Genomic DNA, 22,194 nt, shown 5'->3' with positions numbered 1-22,194 from the left:
AGAATTAATATGTGTATTAATATGTGAAATGTGTATCTGGTGTTGAAATGTTTGTATGTAGCAAGAAAATGTGTGTTAATATACAGTATAGAAAGATTTGGGGTAAAAAAAAAAAATGTTTTTATAATCTTGTCTTTGTCCAGACTCGTCCTTGGTACTCAATCCTTTCCTCTTAAGACAGACTCATATTGTCCAATCAAATGGTCAAACAAATCAAGTTCAAAAACTTTATTGACCTATAACCTGATTAGAATGTCGGATGATGACCAGTTTTGTACAGGAAGTTGTACAGAAGTCTTTTTTCAACATAGAAAACTTTACATTTCTGTACCATATACATTTTGTTTTCTACATCCGTGAGCAAGGAATACATCCAATCCACACACCATCCAGAAGTCTTCTTTTAAAGCACAGCTAACATTCTTCATTTACCCTTTACATACAGCATGTCCCCAAACCAAAGAAAATTAAATATATTATTAATTTATTCTAATTTGTACACACTGAAAACTAATTTCAAACATAAACATACCTGTGACTCAGAAGCAGCTCACATCAGGGGCCTATTCAGAAGCATCGCAGATAGAGCAGATAATTACTTTCATTACATGAAAGAAAATCATATCTACACAATACATTTCTAGCTGAGTGTTGTGTAACGTTGCAAACTCCTGAACAGGCCCATAGTTGCTCTTTTTCCTCCCAGTTTTAGGAAGTTATCGAAGTTATCGACTATCAGTTAAAAAGCCTCAGAACATATCAATTAAATATTTTAACCCTTCGCGTTCTGTCGTGTCGTCATTCAATTACAAATCTCATATAGGACAATCTGCAGGAGGTGGTCCAGTAAATAAATTATCACAAAAGTCCAAATCTCCAGTGTATTCAATAATGAGATCAGGGCCTAGATTCAATCAGATCAGCATTAACCTGGCAATAGCAGACACCCGCATAGCAGATGTTTAGTGGTGTCTGAGGTGGAACTGCGTTGGAGCCCTCAAATCGGTGAGCAGCTGCTCTTACGATCATTGCCACACCCGCCCCACTCGCGTTAGTTAACAACGAGAAAGTGTACGCTAGATAGAAATCATCAAACTAAATCATGAGGATTTCTATCAGCCTAATGAAGGTGTAGATCACATCTCACGTTCCAACTTGTAAACAAGGCTGCATGGGATGTGTGTTAATGCGACTCCGTGCAGCCATTGGCAATGTCCGCTTTAGATATAATGCCAGGAGTCACTTATGGATTTGACAGCTCTAATGCAGTTCCACCTCCGACACCGTCAATACAACCGCTATACGGATGTCAGCTAAAACGGATCTGATTGAATCGAGCCCCAAGTGCAGCAAAATCCTGTGGATAAAAATAAACAAAACACAAATCAAATCTAGTGTTATCAGATTATATTACAAAGCGGCTTTTCTGTACTTGTTTTTTTCATCCACGAGGTGATTGCCGCTAACGTTAGCCATCAGCGGTGCAGCCAGGAAAAGATCAGAATTATCATTGAGTAACAAATGTCACATTTCATATCACTGAATACTCGTCAATTGCATTGCATGATGTACGTGTAGCCATTTCATTCTCTAGAATCGCTTTTAAGGATACAGTAATGTCAAGAAGCAAACCCGTTTTAAATATATTTTGACTCTGAGTGATAGTTATTCTGCAGTCGTCAGAGAATCAGATCTTCATGTACAAGGCCAAGCCATTCATCCATGATATGAGGGGCTTCGGGTATAAGTAGCCCATAGGATCTAGGATCAGTTTGACCTCCCAATATTATAACCTTAACCATAAGGGGGAATGCAAAAACTGGCCTTAGATCAGTGTCTAGGGGCAACTTCAACCTCCTCTGATACACTACATGGCCAAAAGTATGTGCATTCGACTATTTAAGCCACAGCTGTTGCTGACAGGTGTATAAAATCAAGCACGCAGCCATGCAATCTCCATAGACAAACATTGGTAGTAGAATGGCCTTACTGAAGAGCTCAGTGACTTTCAACGTGGCACCGTCATAGGATGCCACCTTTCCAACAAGTCAGTTCGTCAAATTTCTGCCGTGCTAGAGCTGCCCCGGTCAACTGTAAGTGCTGTTATTGTAAAGTGGAAACCTCTAGAAGCAACAACGGATCAGCCACGAAGTGGTAGGCCACACAAGCTCACAGAACAGGACCGCCGAGTGCTGAAGCGCGCAGAGCATTAAATCGTGTGGCCTCTGTTGCAACACTACCAAGTTCCAAACTGCCTTTGGAAGCAACATCAGCACAAGAACTGTTCATCGGGAGCTTCATGAAATGCCTAAGATCACCATGAGCAATGCCAAGTATCAGCTGGAATGGTGTAAAGCTCACCTCCATTGGACTCTGGAGCAGTGGAAACGTGTTCTCTGGAGTGATGAATTACCCTTCATCATCTTGCAGTCCAAAGAACGAATCTGGGTTTGGCGGATGCCAGGAGAAAGCTACCTGTCCCAGAGCAGTGCAGACTGAAAAGTTTGGTGGAGGAGGAATAATGGTCTGGGGCTTTTTCATGGTTCGGGCCCCTTAGTTCCAGTGAAGGGAAATCTTAACGTTACACCGTACAATGACATTCTAGACGATCCTGTGGCAACAGTTTGGGGAAGGCCCTTTCCTGTTAAAGCATGACAATGCCCCTGTGCACAAAGTGAGATCCATACAGAAATGGTTTGTCGAGATCGTTGTGGAAGAACTTGACTGGCCTGCACAGAGCCCTGACCTCAACCCCATCAAACACCTTAAGGATGAATTGGAATGCTGACTGCGAGTCAGGCCTAGTCACCCAATATCAGTGCCCAACCTCACCAATGCTCTTGTGGCTGAATGGAAGCAAGTCTCCACAACAATGTTCCAAAATCTAGTGGAAAGTCTTCCCAGAAGAGTGGAGGCTGTTATAGCAGCAAAGGGGGGACCAACTCCATATAAATTCCCATGATTTTGGAATGACATGTTAGACGAGCACTTGTCCACATACTTTTAGCCATGTAGTGTGTATGGGAGTTGGCATTTTCTGTCACATGACCAGTCAGGTTCACAGTAGAGACACCTTGGAGTTTCCTGTACCGTTAGTTGTGGATTCTGGGTAACTGCCAAATCCAGAAGGGTGAAGTCTGGTCAGATGCACCCTTCATAGTACCCTGGGGGATGGGAGACCATAGTCCTAAAGGGTTGGTAGACAAACCCAAGGCAAGAGGGGAGGAGGACTTCCAGAACTCCAGGCTTCCCTAGTCAGAGGTCTCGCAGCCAGCCCGCTACACGTGCACCATCACTGGGCTTCCTCTCCAGCCTCCTCCCCCCTCTCCACCTCAACTCCCAGCTCTGGTTCTGGAGGTGGTCCAGGCAGCTGGGCGATCTGGAACACGATGCCGATGCGTAGGTAGAACTTCCGTAGCACGGCCCGCAGTTCTGGGATTAGATCAACCTGCATGATCTCACACAGCAGAGGGTAGTACCTGGACGCATGGGCCTTGAACTGTGGAAAGAGAGAGAGACATAACACATCTTCCTACAGATGAATCCCCATTCAAAGACAGGGTTAGGTCTTCTTGAACATATCGCTGACAATGACTTGACCAAATCAGTGGCCTGTCTGAATGTTGTTAATGGTTGACATCCTTACCCTGTCGTCACTGATCTTCAGGACCTTGGTGAGGAAGAGGAGCAGCAGGTTGGTCCAGGCTTCTCTGTGGCTCTCTGATGTTAGAGTCAGGAAGTAGGCTACTGCCTCACTGCACACACTAGAGGGAAAGCTTGATAGACTCATTGAGCTTATGAAAACTGTTCAGCGACACAGAATTAAGATGCGATTCACAAATTATTTAGCAGTAAGACTAAATTCACAGCCAACATGAAATTATTTGACTCCACACCAGCTACAAGGAGAGGAGCAGCTGTGACCTCTGACCTCTAACCCTCATCCTTTCCTCAAACAGAACCCCCATCTCTCCCTCCCTCCCGTCCCATCATCTCCTCCCTTCTTCACAGCCCCCTTACAATCCATGAGCTAATCACCTCCGAAATCTGCTTAGCCCTCGTAAGCACCTTGCTGGGAATCAACTCTGCATGTCGGCTGTCCTCTCTCCTCTACCATGCCATGCTAGTGTGGTGTCTGTGCTGTCCTCTCTCCTCTACCATGCCATACTAGTGTGGTGTGTGTGCTGTCCTCTCTCCTCTACCATGCTATACTAGTGTGGTGTGTGTGCTGTCCTCTCTCCTCTACCATGCCATGCTATACTAGTGTGGTGTGTGTGCTGTCCTCTCTCCTCTACCATGCCATGCTATACTAGTGTGGTGTGTGTGCTGTCCTCTCTCCTCTACCATGCCATGCTATACTAGTGTGGTGTGTGCGCACGCATGTTTGTGATAGTCCAGTCCGTGAGCTCTCACTCTCTCTCTCTTACACATGAACGGACATATCAGACTAACAACCTAAGAGTTTCCTGCTAATACAGATACTGGCTTCAATACAAAGACGAGACGATAGCTACTATGTGATACTGCAATAGAAAGACAAAGCGATGACAACTGACTGAGTAATAACAGCAACACAGAGTCTGTGGATGTACAGACCTACTATACCCAGTATCCAGTGTAGTTGTTTCAGATATGTCACATTTAGATGAGTGCTCTGAATGACTGGAGAGAGTGAGAGTCATCGACGGAAGATACAACGACATCAACACAATCCGAATCAATCATTCTCTCTCAGGACCAATTTCTTTTGATTCCCCTCCTGCTGTGGCGGATATTGATGTTTTGCCTCAGCTACTGTGACTTCTCTATTCCCTAGATGGTGTAAACAGAAGCGTGAATGTCTCATTAATGAGAGGATGATTAGGGATGGTGGAGGAACAGTGAAAGGCTTGTTAGTGAGAGGATGATTAGAGATGGTGGAGGAACAGTGAAAGGCTCGTTAGTGAGAGGATGATTAGAGATGGTGGAGGAACAGTGAAAGGCTCGTTAGTGAGAGGATGATTAGAGATGGTGGAGGAACAGTGAAAGGCTCGTTAGTGAGAGGATGATTAGAGATGGTGGAGGAACAGTGAAAGGCTTGTTAGTGAGAGGATGATTAGAGATGGTGGAGGAACAGTGAAAGGCTCGTTAGTGAGAGGATGATTAGGGATGGTGAAAGGCACATTAGTGAGAGGATGATTAGGAATGGTGGAGGAACGGTGAAAGGCACATTAGTGAGAGGATGATTAGGGATGGTGGAGGAACGGTGAAAGGCACGTTAGTGAGAGGATGATTAGGGATGGTGGAGGAACGGTGAAAGGCACGTTAGTGAGAGGATGATTAGGGATGGTGGAGGAACGGTGAAAGGCTTGTTAGTGAGAGGATGATTAGGGATGGTGGAGGAACAGTGAAAGGCTCGCATCGCAGTGCCACTAGAGATCCTGGTTCGAGTCCAGGCTCTGTCAGAGCCGGCCACGACCGGGAGACCCAAGGGGGCGGCACACAATTGGCCAACGTCGTCCGGGTTAGGTGAGGGTTTGACCGGCAGGGATGTTCTTGTCCCATCACGCTCTAGCGACTCCTGTGGCGGGCCAGACGTATGCACGCTGACACGGTTGCCAGGTGTACGGCGTTTCCTCCGACACATTGGTGCGGCTGGGTTAAGCGGGCATGTCAAGAAGCAGTGCGGCTGGGTTGTCTTTCGGAGGACGCACGGCTCTCGACCTTGCAGTGATGAGACAAGACTGTCTCAATTGGATACCACAAAATCCCTTTTAACCAAATGTTTTCTATAGCCTAGGAGATCATGTTACTCTGCTCACTTAAAGAATGTTGTTTTCAGTGAAATTAAGCGTAATCTGAAACACTAATGACTTTCTATTCCCAGGTTGAGACAAAGGGACACAAAGCCAGGTGGAGATTAGCTGAAGATATGCGTTTGGTGTGAGTTAGGAGTTATTGAGGTTTACACTGGCAGTAGTCAAACTAGCTATTCAAAGCAGCAGTCAAGCAATTCCCTGAGTTTAGCCTTCAGTAAGTCTGGTATATGGCCAAGTGTATTGTTTGACAGCCTCCATACAGTGATATAGTAGTGGGGGCGTGGCGGTCCTTCCTTACTTAAGCAGCTGTCTCTGGACTTCCTCCCAGGCGGTCTGACGGCTGTCATCAGTGTACATCCGGAACAGGATCCTCAGGCCACACGCCAGACTGCTGGTCTCCTGCTTCAGCAGATTGGGCTTTGACTTCCCTTTAAAACCTGGAACAGACAGACAGAGAGAGAGAGCGGTTGATGTCTGTTACAGCCATTGAGGCCCGTCAACACTAGGGACGACAAATAGGGCATTGTTCCAATTGTTCAGATAGTTGCATTTGGCTCCAGGACAGATATACCGTGCTTGCTGAGGAATCTTAAGATTCAGAAAATCACTCTCCTACTTGGAGTTTCCTCGAGTGGTGCACTGCAGGGCCACATAAAGACTATTCTCAGGTACACTGTGCATTCAGAAAGAATTCAAACCCCTTTACTTTTTCCACATGGTGATGTTACGGCCTTATTCTAAAACCAATTTTAAATTTTAAATAATGACAAAGTGAAAACAGGTTTTTAGAAATCTTGGCACATTTATTACAAATAAAAAAACAGAAGTACCGTATATTCACATAAATATTCAGACCCTTTTCTATGAGACTCAAAATTGATCTCAGGTGCATCCTGGGCCAAAAGGCCCTTAACTTCTTTGGGATAGGGGGCAACATTTGAACTTTTGGATGAATAGCACGCCCAGAGTAAACTGCCTCCTACTCATTCCCAGATGCTAATATATGCATATTATTATTAGTATTGCATAGAAAACACTTTCTAAAACTGTTTGAATGATGTATGTGAGTATAACATATGGCAGGCAAAAACCTGAGAAAAAATTCAGAAAGAATTCAAACCCCTTTACTTTTTCCACATGGTGATGTTACGGCCTTATTCTAAAACCAATTTTAAATTTTAAATAATGACAAAGTGAAAACAGGTTTTTAGAAATCTTGGCACATTTATTACAAATAAAAAAACAGAAGTACCGTATATTCACATAAATATTCAGACCCTTTTCTATGAGACTCAAAATTGATCTCAGGTGCATCCTGGGCCAAAAGGCCCTTAACTTCTTTGGGATAGGGGGCAACATTTGAACTTTTGGATGAATAGCACGCCCAGAGTAAACTGCCTCCTACTCATTCCCAGATGCTAATATATGCATATTATTATTAGTATTGCATAGAAAACACTTTCTAAAACTGTTTGAATGATGTATGTGAGTATAACATATGGCAGGCAAAAACCTGAGAAAAAATCCAAACAGGAAGTGGGAAATCTGAGGTTTGTAGTTTTTGAACTCAGCCCCTATCAAATACACAGTGGGATATGGGTCATATTGCACTTCCTAAGGCTTCCACTACATGTCAACAGTCTTTAGAACATTGTTTCAGGCTTCTACTGTGAAGGGGGGCCGAATGAGAGCTGATTGAGTCAGAGGTCTGGCAGCAGCCTCGATCTCGGTCATGCGCGTTCACATGAGAGGTATCTCCCGTTCCTTTGCTTTTCTACAGACAATGGAATTCTCCGGCTGGAACATTATTGAATATTTATGATAAAAACATCCTAAAGATTGATTCTATACTTAGTTTTTTAATTTTTTTTACTCTGTTTATTAAGTTTTACACACACACACACACACACACACACACAGACACACAGACACACAGACACACAGACACACAGACACACAGACACACACACACACACACACACAGACACACACACACACACACACACACACACACACACACACACAGACACAGACACAGACACAGACACAGACACACACACAGACACACACACACACACACACAGACACACAGACACACAGACACAGACACAGACACACACACACAGACACACAGACACAGACACACACACACACACACACACACACACACACACAAAGCAATATAAATAATATACTCAACTAGAAAAAAATACAAATAAAAAAATGTCTTTAAAGATCCCAGACTTTAGACAAGTTAAACATACCAGGCAGAAGGCTACAGAGGTTAAAGGGCAATCTATAGTACAGGGACAGAGCAAACACCTCACCATTGTTCCTGTAAACAGTCAAGGGATAAGGGTGGAGAAATGCAACCACTCACAGAGAGTCATGGCCACAGACCGACCATCCACTGGATCAAAAAAAAGTTTACAATGCTTTAAAATAAAAAAAAAAATAAATCGAATGATTATTCATGTAGGCGTGAACAAAATGTAAAAATAACTGGGAAAAACAAGCTCACACTTCAGTCTCTGCCCGAGCAAGATGAACAAGGCATCTGCAGATCACAATCAATAAGCACATGGACCTTAATGCCCTCCCCAACAAAAACACAGAGAGGAGCTCCTCCAACCCTCAAGTCACAGACTTATTTAGTATTAATTGGAATGCCATCAGAGGATGGACTGTTTAAAGTAAGACCGGAATGGAGCCCAAGCCTCATCAAACAGTTTGGGGTTCCCACGTGAATTTAATTGATTTTTTTCTAGTTTCAGAGAACACAACACATCCCTCACCCAATATTTATAAGATGGGGGAGCTGCCATCTTCCAGTTCTGTAGTATTAGCCGTCTAGCTAAAAGAGTTGTATAAGCAACAGTGTCCGACTGGATTCTTGATAGGGGGGTACCTATGGGCAGTACTCCAAAAAGGGCTGTAAGGGGAGACGGATCTATAACAGTGTCATATATATCAGATAAACATTTAAATATTAATTTCCAGAAACCTGACAGTTTATGACAGCCCCAAAACATATGCAACAGTGTGGCTGGTTCCACTTTACATCTGACACAGGTAGGATCAAAATCAGAGAATATTCTTCCAAGTTTGGCCCACCTTTGAACCACCTTGAATTGAATGAGGCTGTGTCTAGTGCTAAAAGAGGACGAGTGCACCCTGTGCAGCACAGATTCCCAGGCGTCTTCCCCAAGTTCCTCCCCCAAATACTTTTCCCATCGAGTCTTTAAAGGCACCAAAGAAGGGTTCTGTAAGTCATGAATGATTGCATATACATCTGAAATTGTGCCCCTAGGAAGCTTGTTCAGCTCCAAGATGCTCTCTATAGCTGTATTCGCAGGCCTATTGGGAAATCCAGGTGTGTTAGCTCTGACAAAGTTTCTAGTCTGGAGATAGCGGAAAAAGTGGGATTGGGGGAGATTGAACTTTTCCTGCAGCTGAGAAAAAGAGGCAAATGTATCAATCAAAGAATAATTGGGCTAGCGAGGAGAGGCCTAGTGAGTGCCAAATGCCAAAAGCCCCATCATTCAAAGATGGAGGAAATAAAATGTTCTGATTGATTGGGCCTGATAGAGAAAAGCCTCAGAGGCTAAAGGCTAAACGGAACTGATTCCAAATTTTAAGAGACTGCTTTACAATTGGGTTGACACACCTTTTGCCTAGGGACACTGGGAGAGACGAGCACAGCACAGAGGAAAGTGCTGCAGGTTTACACGATTCAGACTCCATCTGGACCCAGAGTGGTCTAGGGCCAGTAGGATCAGTCTGCAGCCAGTACAGAACGGCTCTGAAATTCGCAGCCCAGTAGTATGTCTGAAAATTTGGTACTTACAGTAAAAAGTTTTTTAAAAATAAGATATGATTATATTGTTCCTTAGTGTCCATTCTTCAAATTTTTAACCCCCCAATGACCTAGGCTTCTGTAAATGTTTTCTACCAATCCGTGGTACCTTGCCATCCCAAATAAAATGCATGAATGTTTGATCCAGTGAAATAAAAAAAGATTTTGGAATAAAAATGGGTAAACATTGAAATAAATATAAAAATTTGGGCAACACATTCATTTTAATGACATTAATCCTTCCGATAAGAGAAAGGGGTAGCGAATTCCAAAAAGTAAAAGATTGTTTCAATCTGTCTGCTAGAGCAACAAAGTTTTCCTGAAACAAATTTGAATATTTCCTTGTCACTTTAGCTAGGATTTTGTAATCACAGTTTAAAAGCGAGATTGGGCGATAGGATCCACATTCCAGGGGGTCTTTGTTTTTCTTTAGTAGTAATGAAATTGAAGCCTGATAAAGACTAGGCGGTAGCTTTGAAGTATTGAGGCACTCTGCAAATAGTCGAGACAAGAATGGGCAAAGCAGACCAGAAAACGTCCTGTAAAATTCGGTTGGAAAACCAGCCGGACCCGGTGATTTACCACTTTTCATTGCGGACACTGCTGTTGCAATCTCCTCAAGCGTAAATTCTTCTTCTAGATAGTCATGGGAGTCTGTATCAATTGAAGGCATATTCAAGCCATTAAAGAAGGAGTCAATCAGCAAAGGGTCTTGAGGGGATTCAGAGGTGTATGGCGCAGAGTAAAATTGTTTAAATGGATCATTGATCTCTTTATGGATAACTGTGGTGGCACCAGGCGGGGTCCTTATTTGTGGGATTAAACGTGAGGCCTCAGATTTACGGATCTGATGCGCAAGGAGTTTTACTGGCCTTGTCGCCTTGTTCATAGACTTTGTATCGAGCTCGCAAGAGTAACTGTTCAGCTTGCCTGGTAGAAAGCTCATCAAATTTAGATTGGAGTAGTTGGCGCTCTTTCTTTATGCAGATCAGAGGAAGGATCTGTAGCATACTTCTCATCCAATGTGGCTATGGACTCGCTCAGGTCCCGAAGTCGCTGGGAGCGAACTCTGTTTTGGTTGGCTGTATAAGAAATCATTTAGCCACGTAGGTATGCTTTGAGAGACTCCCATATGGTAGAGCAGGACATACCTGGTGTTGAATTCGTTTCTAGGAATAAGGTGATTTCAGAAGAAATTAAATTGTCAAACTCCTTATCTGAGAGTCGGAGGTCGCTGGGGAAACTCTAGAAACTCTAGTTCAAGCACTAATGGTGAATGGTCAGAGATAACAATACTCTCGTAAGTACACTGCCGAAGGTTAGGCAGAAGTTTTTTGTCCAAAAAGAAGTAATCAATCCGGGAGTATGTTTGATGAACATGAGAATAAAAGGAATACTGTCTATCTGTAGGATGTAGGAAACGCCAGGCCTCAAACATAGCATATTTCTGAAGAAAGGATGGAATAAGTAGGGCACATTTAGATGGGCCTGTATTTGTTTGTGAGGACTTGTCAAGAACTGGGGACATTTTACAGTTGAAATCCCCCCCTAAAATCAACAAATGAGAATCTAAATTGGGAATAGCAGACAGAAAAGAAGAAATGAAACTTGTGTCATCCCAATTGGGAGCATAAACACTAGCCAAAACAAGAGGGGTAGAAAACAGTTCACCGGTTACTATGACGTATCGTCCCTTAGGATCAGCAATAACCTCAGAAGCTACAAAGGGAGTAGCTTTATCAACCAGAATAGCAGCACCTCTTGATTTACTATGAAAGTTCGAGTGGAACACTTGACCAACCCAGTCCTTACGCATCCTAAAATGCTCACCAGTCCTCAAGTGAGTCTCTTGTAGAAATGCAATATTTGCATTCAAACCCTTTAAGTGTGTCAACACCCTCTTACGCTTCACCGGGTTGTTAACCCCTTTGGTGTTCCAAGAAATGTACTTGATCGCATTATTTCGGCCCCTCTGGGCATTCCCGTTATTCAACCCTGTCATTAGAGCATAGAATGGAAAAGCAATGAGCGCCCAAAACCCCCAGAATAACTTGTCTCAGAGTAATAATGTACGGTGGTAAATGTTTGGAAAAAGTACAGAAAAAAAACAGAAAAAAACCTAAAAAGACAGAATGACAACATTAGAACTGAACAATTCAACCTGCCCCCCCACCCCCTCCCCCCATCCCAGACAATACCTCCCCAAACGAGGTACAAGCCTAAATCGAACATGTTCTCTTCGCACAGTATGTCTGTGAGAGTGCGGTCTTAAACCTAAACCCACAGTCCCGCTCTTTAAAGTCGCGTTTTGTTAGTGGATCAAGCAGCAAAAAGAAAGATTTATGTGTTTTTTTTCAAATAAAAAAAAGGCGAATCCCTTGTGCAAACGGAATGACAAAAGCACCACCTGTAGACGTATATAATTGTATTCCCAATCTTATTACAGGCATTGAGAGAGAAAATAAATAAAATGTATAAAGGCTCTCAGCCAAAAATCTAATTTGAAGTAAGGAAATCGTAGTAAGACAATCAAAACTAATAGTAATTATAATAGTAGTCTAGTTGACGCTGAGACAGCTTTTACAACCAATACCAAAAAACTATGTGTTGAACGTTTGCTGGGCATAAATGACGCTCAAAACTTTTAAAATTAAAGTGAGGCCCCAAAAACTGTGTAGCCTCGGGAGACATTTACTGTTTACTGGGTCAATGCAAACGGATGCAGTAAACAAATAACCAAAAATAATTTGAGTCACTGAGACAATGTGTAAACAAACTAAATAGGTGAGCGAGATAGGCACGCACACTAGATGATCAAAACATTAGATCACATCAAATAAGCCTGAATAGTTTCGCCAACTATACAAGACTAGCCTGTTATATCTAAACATAATTTTACCACAGGTGGGTTACTTACTATCCACAGTTCGCAAGCAACAGTTGCTGAATTGTGAGCATATTCAAGACTTCTTGATGTGACGTTGAATGTGAGCCATAGCCTCATCCGGATATTCAAATGTGTAGTCTTTACCCTCATGAGATATCCATAAACGGGCCGGGAATCGCAGTCCATACTTCACACTTGGATGGTCCCGAAGTACTCGATTGGCCTGTCCGAAAGCTGCGCGCTGCCTGGAAACAGTGGGAGAGTAGTCCTGGTAGATGGAGAAGCTCTGTCCTTGACAGCTCAGAGTGGTATTGCGGGCTCGTCGGAGGATCTCCATCATCTCATGAAAAAAGTGCACTCGAAGAATGTCATGGGACCTCTCCCCATCCCGGGGCTTTGGGCGCAGCGACCGGTGGGCTAGATCAATCAGGGGCTTTTCATCTAAGGCAAGAACATCCTTCAGCAGCCCTGAAACGAAATCCGTGGCGCGATGCATTTCCGTGGACTCTCAGATTATTGCGGCGAGAGAATCCCTCTAGACTCTCACAGCTCTCCTTCACCTTTTTCAAATCCGCAGCTAGGCGTTTAACTTCAGCCTCCAGGGATGTAGTTAAATCGGAGACATTAGTAGCGGAGGTCTCCAGTGCTGCAATCGTTGTAGTGTGTGACACAGTTGTTGTTTTGAGTAATGTGATTGCTGGCACAGTCTCGTTCCGCAGGATGGTTAAATCTGCTTTTAAAGTATCAGAAACCTCCTGTATTCTGGCCTCAATCGTAGCAACCACCTGTGTTTTCATTTCAACTATCTCAGAGCGTAGTAGTTTGATGGCCTCGAGAATGTTAATTTCAGCGTAAAGTGTGCGTCCCCGGGCCCTCAGACTCAGGAGAGGGCGGTGATGAGAGCGGGTCTTGTAGGCTGGGTTTTCTCAAAGTCATGCTTTTGGCCTTATGCTTGGTCGACATGCTGACATTCGGAAGCAAAGTAGTCTTGGTTTTTACGGATGATAGAAGCACGTCAGCAGAGGCCAACGCAACACACACAGAAAATGGAAACAAAAACGAAAGGATGAAAACAGGGAAAGAAAAGTGTTAAACGAAAGAGCATAATACCAAATTAATATTTGAAAATAAATACGGTTCTGCTGCAGAATTCACATAAACTTTAAGAATACCACGGGCTCAAACGGAAAACACGTCAGTCGCACATGGCGTCCCCTACTATTCCCCTCTATTCTATACTTAGTTTGACAGGTTTCTACGACCTGTAATATAACTTTTTTAACTTTTCGTCCAAAGTTCGGCTGGACCTGAACTCGCGTTTGGATTTGTTTACCAAACGCCCTAACAAAAGAAGCTATTTGGACATAAATGATGGACATTATCGAACAAATCAAACATGTATTGTGGAACTGGGATTCCTGGGAGTGCATTCTGATGAAGATCATCAAAGGTAAGTGAATATTTAGAATGATATCTCTGACTAATGTTGACTGCGCAACATGGCCGATATTTCATTTGGCTGGTGTGGGCTCTGAGCGCCGTACTCAGATTATGCTTTTTCCGTAAAGTTTTTTTAAATCTGACACAGCGGTTGCATTAAGGAGAAGTGTATCTAAAGTTTCATGCATAACACTTGAATTTTCATTAACATTTATAATGAGTATTTCTGTGAATTGATGTGGCTCTCTGCAAAATCACAGCATGTTTTTGAACTACTGAACATAACACACCAATGTAAAATGAGATTTTTGGATATAAATATGCACTTTATTGAACAAAACATACATGTATTGTGTAACATGAAGTCCTATGAGTGTCATCTGATGAAGATCATCAAAGGTTAGTGATTAATTTTATCTCTATTTGTGCCTTTTGTGACTCCTCTCTTTGGCTCGAAAAATGGCTGGGTTTTTCTGTGACTTGGTGGTGACCTAACATATTTGTTTGTGGAGCTTTTGCTGTAAAGCACTTTTTTAAAATCAGACACTGTGGCTGGATTAACGAGAATTGTATCTTTAAAATGGTGCCTAATACTTGTATGTTTGAGAAATTTGACTTATGAGATTTCTGTTGATTTGTATTTGGCGCCCTGCAATTTCATTGGCTGTTGGCGAGGAGTTCCGCAAGCCGGAACAGAGTTCTGCTAGCGGAACCCCAGTCCTAGACAGGTTAAAGAACTCAGACCATGAGAAACAAGATTCTCTGGTTTGATGAAACCAAGATAGAATTTTTTGGCCTGAATGCCAAGCGTCACGTCTGGAGGAAACCTGGCACCATCCCTACGGTGAAGAATGGTGGTGGCAGCATCATGCTGTGGGGATGTTTTTCAGCAGCAGCAACTGGGTGATTAGTCAGGATCTAGGGAAAGATGAATGGAGCGAAGTACAGAAAGATTGTTGATGAAAACCTGCTCCAGAGCGTTCAGGACCTCGGGTGAAGGTTAGGGTGAAGGTTCACAAGACAACGACCCCAAGCACAAAGCCAAGACAACACATGAGTTGCTTCAGGACAAGTCTCTGAATGTCCTTGAGTGGGCTAGCTAGAGTCCGGACTTGAACTCGATCGAAGATCTCTGGAGAGACCTGAAAATAGCTGTGCAGCGACGCTCTCCATCCAATCTGACAGAGCTTGAGAGGATATACAGCAATGAATGGGAGAAACTCCACAAATACAGGTGAGCAAGCTTATAGCATCATACCCAAGAAGACTCGAGGCTGTAATCGCTGCCAAAGATGCTTCAACAAAGTGCTGAGTAAAGAGTCTGAATACTTATGTAAATGTGATATTTCAGTTTATTTTTTATACATTTGCAAAAATGTCTAATAACCTGTTTTTGCTTTGTCATTATGGGGTATTGTGTGTATATTGATGAAGAAAAAAAATATTTAATCCATTTTAGAATAAGGCTGAAACATAACAAAATGTGGAAAAGTAAAGGGGTCTGAATACTTTCCGAATGCACTGCATGTGCACTGCCTGTGCTCTGGTGAAGGGCAGTGACCCACCTGCCTTCCATAGAGTGGTCCTCTGCTCGTTGCTAGAGTTGAAGGCCTTGGCGAAGCGGTGGGACTCCAACAGGCAGTCCAGCAACTTAAACAGCTGTTCTGAGGTCAGGTAGCGGTACATTCCTTGGTCCTGAGTCTCAACACGGACGTCTGCCGCATCCAGAGCATCTCTCTGGTCAGGACAAACACAAGCTTCAGAGAACTTTCCCAGAACATTCACACAACCAAACACAAACAGAGCCTTCACATATCACTGCTATGTATGACAAATACTTCCCTCCTTCCCTGACATTCACTAGAAGAACATACAGTATAGACATTTCACATTTTCAATGATCAGGACAGTCCATACAGCCAAACTTTTGAACACACAAGGAATGTGTCCTTCCACCAAGTCCCGAAGCAGTGATACCTCTCATCCTCCACGTAGGGGTGGGAGTGAGACGTTACCTGCGCAGCAGCCAGGTTCTCAGCATCCTCCTTCCTGCTGGTTGCAGGGAAGAAGACCATGTTGTCTATGGTCTGGATCAGCTCCAACTGCACTACACACTTAATGAGCAAGCCTGAGAATAACCTCTGCTCCTGGATCTCTGTGGAACGAACACACACACACACACACACACACACACACACACACACACACACACGATGAGCATAGGGTTGAAAAACACTCCAGTGGTAGGTGAAAAAGAGACACTAACTTGTTGGAGTCCGGGTTCTGGGGCTGTCCTCACACATGCCTGCGCTGTACTGACTCTGCCGCCGGGTCTCCATGGCAATCCTCTCCGCACTGCTGATGGAATGCTGGTCCTCGGAACGGGACTGGATGTCCACTGACTTCTGGGAAATTGAATCCTGAGGGCACATGGGGAGAAGTTATTTTGTCTGGATTGTACTGGGTCATGTTGTTGTACAGTCTAATCTGACATAAGAGATAGACCAGCTACAGACTTAATGAAACCTACAGCTCAGTCAGGGTTTGAAACATACCAGCTGTTTGTCTGATACATCCTGTGGTGTCATAGGATCTCCCTCTGCTCCTGCTAGTCTCCACGTCAACAGTCTGAGAGGGCAGAGAGGAATAATACGGGACAGGACAGTGTTACTCTACTTAAACAGTGTCATATTGCAGTACCATACACACAGACAGTCAGGTATCCCACTCTATCAAGTAAACAACGGCAAAAGCCAGTAAAAGATCATGTCCACTTAATACCTCCCCTCCATTCCTAGAGGACTTTATATGACAGCCTCAGTGTGCTCCATGTTTACATCACTAAGTTCAGCAATAACAAATCATCACAGACAATATTCCCAGCTGAATCTCAGCGATATGAATAAAGTCTGCATCAGTAGCTTACGCGTGGGGGATGGTGGTCTTGAAGATGTCCAGCATGCAGTTACAGGTCTTGTCCCAGGTCTCCGGAGTAAACTTCTCTCCATTCAGGATGACCACGTTCTCCAGACAGTTGGTGCCTGACCGAGCCAACTGCTCATTATCTAGGCCGAGAGAGAGAGAGAGGAGAAAAGAAGTGAGGGAAAGAGAAAGACAATTCACGTGGAGAGCAGGAGACCGGGAGAAGAGAGAGAAGAAAGAGTGGCATGTGGATTGAAAAGAAGAGGAGCTATGCATAAGAAAGAGGGGATGAGAGTGATTGAGGACGGTGTACTCAGTATAAGTCTACGACTGTAGGTGTTTGTAGCGCTGCTGTCGGTCCTCACCTTGCTGAACACACCAGTACAGTTGGGACAGGATGTCATCCAGCAGAACGTCACTGAGAGTCTCAAAGTACTGCGTGAACACGTCAGAGATGGCGTAAAGTGCGTGGTTACAGGTCGTCGTCATCCACTCTGCTTTCTGGAAGACACAAACAACACAGAAGGGTTACACCAGTTCAAGTCATTGTAGCAGCCAAGAGGACAATCGTCCAGTTGGTACTGGATACTAGTTGTGGAACCAATGATGTACTGTAACTATGGAAATAGGTGTTGGTTACACTGGAGATAAAGCTGGGTCTTTGGTGAATGGTTATTTGGGATGTGGAGACTTGCCTCAGTTTGCTGCTCAGGCAGCTTCATGTTGTCAAAGATCCTGAAGACGATCCTGAACAGATCCTGCCACCAGTGCTTCTCAAAGGTGTGTCCATAGGTCTTCATCACCTCAAACATCACCGTCAGACCCCTGACACACACACACACTTCTTATAATACACCCTCACCATCAGTTGACTTCCGCCTCTAAAATATTCCCATCTAAGATGACACAGGACTGAAACTCTTCTCACCTGGTCCTGACGTCCAGTTTGCACCTGTTGATGATGCAGGACAGCTCAAAGAGGATGGGGAACCACCCCCTCACCCACACCCGGTCCTCTGGGACTACATTCATGTCATCGCTGGTGTAGTCTTTGAATGCCTGCCAGAGAGAAAACAGCATAGTTTACACCATTTCCTGAGAGTTGATACACACACACGGATACGCACACGCAGACACACACAGACATGCGGACACACACTAACTCTATAAAGGTCTCTAAGCCGTATTTACTGTTCACTGTAGGCACACGCACGCACACGCACACACACACACACACACACACACACACACACACACACACACACACACACAGAACTAATCCCCTCCTCTCCTCTTGTCCACCCCCACACAAACAAACAGAAAGCAGGCAGTGTGGCTGGAGAGTGTCTGCATAGAGAAGAGACCTTGGAGAAAAGCACTGGCAGAAAGCACCAGTGATGTTTTCTAACATGGGTCATTTTCATTATATATAAATAAATAATCTGGGAGATGCTGTTATCCAGAGCGACTCACATTGTTTATCTGATGATTAACAAGAAAATGATGAGACCTTTAGGTGGGTCACAGTACAAAATGTTTTGGAGACCAGTCATGGTCTACCACGAACAACTATGGGCAATACCATTTGATGTTCAGAAATGACTGATATGGGTTCAGCTCTTATCTATGAGACCTGATAATAAACTAAGTCCAGGAATTGTTTGTAACTGACCTGGGGCCTGTCAGAGACGTATTTGGCGCAGTGGCGGATGAGACGGATGGCCTCCATGCTGGTGTCGGGGAAGGAGGCATTGCAGGCGAACTCAGACAGACACTTGACTGCATCCTGGAAGGAGTCTATGGTGGCTGGGAAGTGCTTCTCAAATACATTCACTGAAAGAAGAAGAGAAGAAGAAGAAGAGGAGAGAAAAAGAGAAGAAGTAGATAAGGAGAGAAGAGGAGAGAAGAAGAAGAAGAGGAGAGAAGAGGATAAGGAGAGAAGAAGCGAAGAAGAAAAGGAGAGAAGAGAAGAAGAGAAGGAGATCAGTGAAAAACGATGACAGGAGTTAACTTATCTGTTTATCAGAATAATATTACATGGCCCTGTCATCAAAAACACTAAAATAAACCTCAAATTGAGGATTACTGAAACAATCATATTGAAATCTAAGCAGTAATATACAGTGTCTTCGGAAAATATTCAGAACCCTTGACTTTTTCACATTTTGTTAAGTTACACATTTATTCTAAAACTGATTAAAATGTTTTTTCCCTCAGAAATCTACATTTGTTTTTATACATGCATTATAACTTCAAAACTGAAATACCTTATTTACGTAAGTATTCAGACCCTTTGCTATGAGAATCGAAATTGATCTCAGGTGCATCCTGTTTCCATTGATCATCCTTGAGATGTTTCTACAACTTTATTGGAGTTTATGTGTGGTAAATTCAATTGATTGGAACATGATATGGAAAGGCACACACCTGTCTATATAAGGTCCCACAGGTGACAGTGCCTATCAGAGTAAAAACCAAGCCATGAGGTTGAAGGAATTGTCTGTAGAGCTCCGAGACAGGATTGTGTCGAAGGCACAGATATGGGGAAGGGTACCAAGAAATGTCTGCAGCATTGACGGTCCCCAAGAACACAGTGGCCTCCATCATTCTTAAATGGAAGAACTGAGCAATTGGGGGAGAAGGGCCTTGGTCAGGGAGGTGACCAAGAACCCAATGGTCACTCTGACAGAGCTCCAGAGTTCCTCTGTGGAGATGGGAGAACCTTCCAAGGCAATCATCTCTGCAACACTCCACCAATCAGGCCTGTATGGTAGAGTGGCCAGACAGAAGCCACTCCTCAGTAAAAAGCATAAGACAGCCCACTTGGAGTTTGCCAAAAGGCACCTAAAGAGTCTCAGATCATGAGATACAAGATTCTCTGGTCTGACGAAACCAAGATTGAACTCTTTGGCCTGAATGCCAAGCGTCACATCTGGAGGAAACCTCGCACCATCCCTACGGTGAAGAATGGTGGTGGCAGCATCATGCTGAGGGGATGTTTTTCATTGGCAGGGGCTGGGAGACTAGTCAGGATCGAGGCAAAGATGAACAGAGCAAAGTACAGAGATATCCTTGATTAAAACATGCTCCAGAACGCTCAGGACCTAAGATTGCAGCGAAGGTTCACTTTCCAACGGGACAACGACCCTAAGCACACAGCACAGGAGTGGCTTCGGGACAAGTCTCTGAATGTCCTTGAGTGGCCCAGCCATAGCCCGGACTTGAACCTGATCTAACATCTCTGGAGAGACCTGAAAATAGCTGTGCAGCGACGCTCTCCATCCAATCTGACAGAGCTTGAGAGGATATACAGCAATGAATGGGAGAAACTCCACAAATACAGGTGAGCCAAGCTTTTAGCATCATACCCAAGAAGACTCGAGGCTGTAATCGCTGCCAAAGATGCTTCAACAAAGTACTGAGTAAAGGGTCTGAATACTTATGTACATTTAATATTTCAGTTTCTTTATTTGTAATAAATTACCAAAATTAAAAATTAAATAAAAATGTGCTTTGTCATTATGGAGTATTGCTGTAACGTAACAAAATGTGGAAAAAGTCTAGAGGTCTAAATACTTTTCGAATTCACTGTATATTAAATATAGGTATAAAAATAACATTTTAAAAGATAGACAATAATAGAGATCAGATAATGAAGATCAGCTCTTTGCCCGAAAGATGGTTGTCTCTGAAGCGTGTGTCTCAGTAACTCACTGCTGATGTGGCCCGTCGTCTGGAAGGCTAGCTCTACGATGCTCTCATCCTGGTCCGAGGCAGCCAGGTGGAACACTGAGAAGATGTTCTTCCAGCCCGACCGGATGTTCCCCGCCTGTGAGTTGACCATCTGGGCTATACAGCGCACCACCATGTCCCTGATCGTTGGCGATCTGGAGGAGCAGGAGGAGGACGTATGGGTTATTCACCTACTGTATGTGAAAGTTGCTTATTGGACTATGAGGAGGATGATCAATAGTGCAGTAGAAGGGAAAGTACAAGTACCCCTGCTACAGCCTTTATTTAGGCAGTCTGATTATTCCCTTTCGATTGTTGTGACATGATGGGTTCCAACGGCGACTGTTGTCATAGCAAATCATTTTTTCTGTGTTTTGATTAAGGAGAAAGGACCAGCCTTTGCACAAAAGTACTCTCACAAACATATTACACACACACAGGCTAATGAACATACAGCACTGTGGGGGCGTCCATGGCTTTATGTGGCTCCCTGCCATTTCCTCTGAGCTGTAACAGTGGGTGGATTTGGGCCTGGTAGTTCTCCTTCACATCAATGAAAACAGCTTTCAACTGTGAGACTCTGAGCCCTCCAAATTTAAGCAACTGTATCTGTGTCACTACAGAATCTGAGAAAAGATTCACAGCTTCTACTCAGTTGTCTTAGAGTCAGTTGCCAGAGTGCTTTTCTGGTGCACAAGCCAAAACCAAGGAGAAATATTCTATAAAATCCTTATCTTGCTCTCTGGGTTAGTTCTGAGTGTGCCAGTTTTCTCCTCCTCAGAGAGCTTGGGTGACTGTGGGAGTTTGACACAGTGCAGTGACTCAGTACAGGGAGACTGGCTGGCTGCAGCGCTAAGAGAGACAGGCACTGGAATGGGAACCACAGAGGTGCAACTCAACACAGACCTTGTAAGGCCAGACTACTATAGCCAAGTGCCTACACAACTAGGGAGTGTGTACATATACCAGCAGACACGCGCCTAAGCAAGCAAACACAACCGCAAGCTCATTCAACGCAAGTAGGCAGCACACACAAACAAACACTCACACGATACAATCAGGATTAACGTTTACCGCAACATCCCATTTACCTGTTCTTTTTCATGATGTGCTCGAAAGGCCTCAGAAAGTCCTTCTGGAATCTGAAGTTCGCCAGCTCTCCCTTCTCCAGGAACTTCATGGACAGCTGCCGGAGAGAATCCACGGCAAAGATAGCCACGTCCTCGTTGGGGTTACATCCAACCTGAACAGGGAGGCAGACAGTGTTTTAACATCTCTACCCCACTCTCTAACATTTACCATCCCCTGTTAGAATCTCTGTCCATCTGTAATATTTAGTAGCCAATCTCTACCTCTGTAGCATTTTAACAGTCACACCCCCCTCCCCTGCAACACTCGGGAAGGCTAAAGCCCGTAGATATGATTCTTAGGCCCCGTGCTGTCAAAAATGTAATATTCCTGTTTTATATATCTTTTCACACAGAGGTTGGAATAATACTGTGAAATTGTGAAAATTATGATAATGTATTTTTAGTGTAAGAGCTGTGTAATGGAAAACA

The 22,194-nt window shown here is 43.8% G+C and overlaps 1 protein-coding gene across 3 annotated transcripts in view; it reads right to left on the bottom strand.

Annotated features, from left to right (window-relative positions):
• Positions 1-213: 213 nt before the first annotated feature.
• LOC109900149 (brefeldin A-inhibited guanine nucleotide-exchange protein 1) overlaps positions 214-22,194 on the bottom strand; it is a 98,375-nt gene continuing 76,394 nt past the window's right edge. For all 3 annotated transcript variants that reach the window (XM_031836304.1, XM_031836305.1, XM_031836306.1), the window contains 14 exons: positions 21,727-21,878; positions 20,618-20,790; positions 18,576-18,736; positions 17,832-17,962; positions 17,599-17,728; positions 17,269-17,404; positions 16,908-17,046; positions 16,537-16,609; positions 16,248-16,401; positions 15,997-16,136; positions 15,547-15,718; positions 6,097-6,235; positions 3,647-3,764; positions 214-3,499 (listed from right to left, as the gene is read on the bottom strand). In XM_031836304.1, the coding sequence (XP_031692164.1) occupies positions 3,293-3,499; positions 3,647-3,764; positions 6,097-6,235; positions 15,547-15,718; positions 15,997-16,136; positions 16,248-16,401; positions 16,537-16,609; positions 16,908-17,046; positions 17,269-17,404; positions 17,599-17,728; positions 17,832-17,962; positions 18,576-18,736; positions 20,618-20,790; positions 21,727-21,878 (2,025 nt within the window). In that variant the 3' untranslated portion in view covers positions 214-3,292. The remainder of the gene's footprint in view (positions 3,500-3,646; positions 3,765-6,096; positions 6,236-15,546; positions 15,719-15,996; positions 16,137-16,247; positions 16,402-16,536; positions 16,610-16,907; positions 17,047-17,268; positions 17,405-17,598; positions 17,729-17,831; positions 17,963-18,575; positions 18,737-20,617; positions 20,791-21,726; positions 21,879-22,194) is intronic.

This window comes from Oncorhynchus kisutch, linkage group LG11 (assembly GCF_002021735.2).
Source record: "Oncorhynchus kisutch isolate 150728-3 linkage group LG11, Okis_V2, whole genome shotgun sequence".
NCBI lineage: Eukaryota > Metazoa > Chordata > Actinopteri > Salmoniformes > Salmonidae > Oncorhynchus > Oncorhynchus kisutch.
This window is presented reverse-complemented; position numbering and strand designations above follow the sequence as displayed.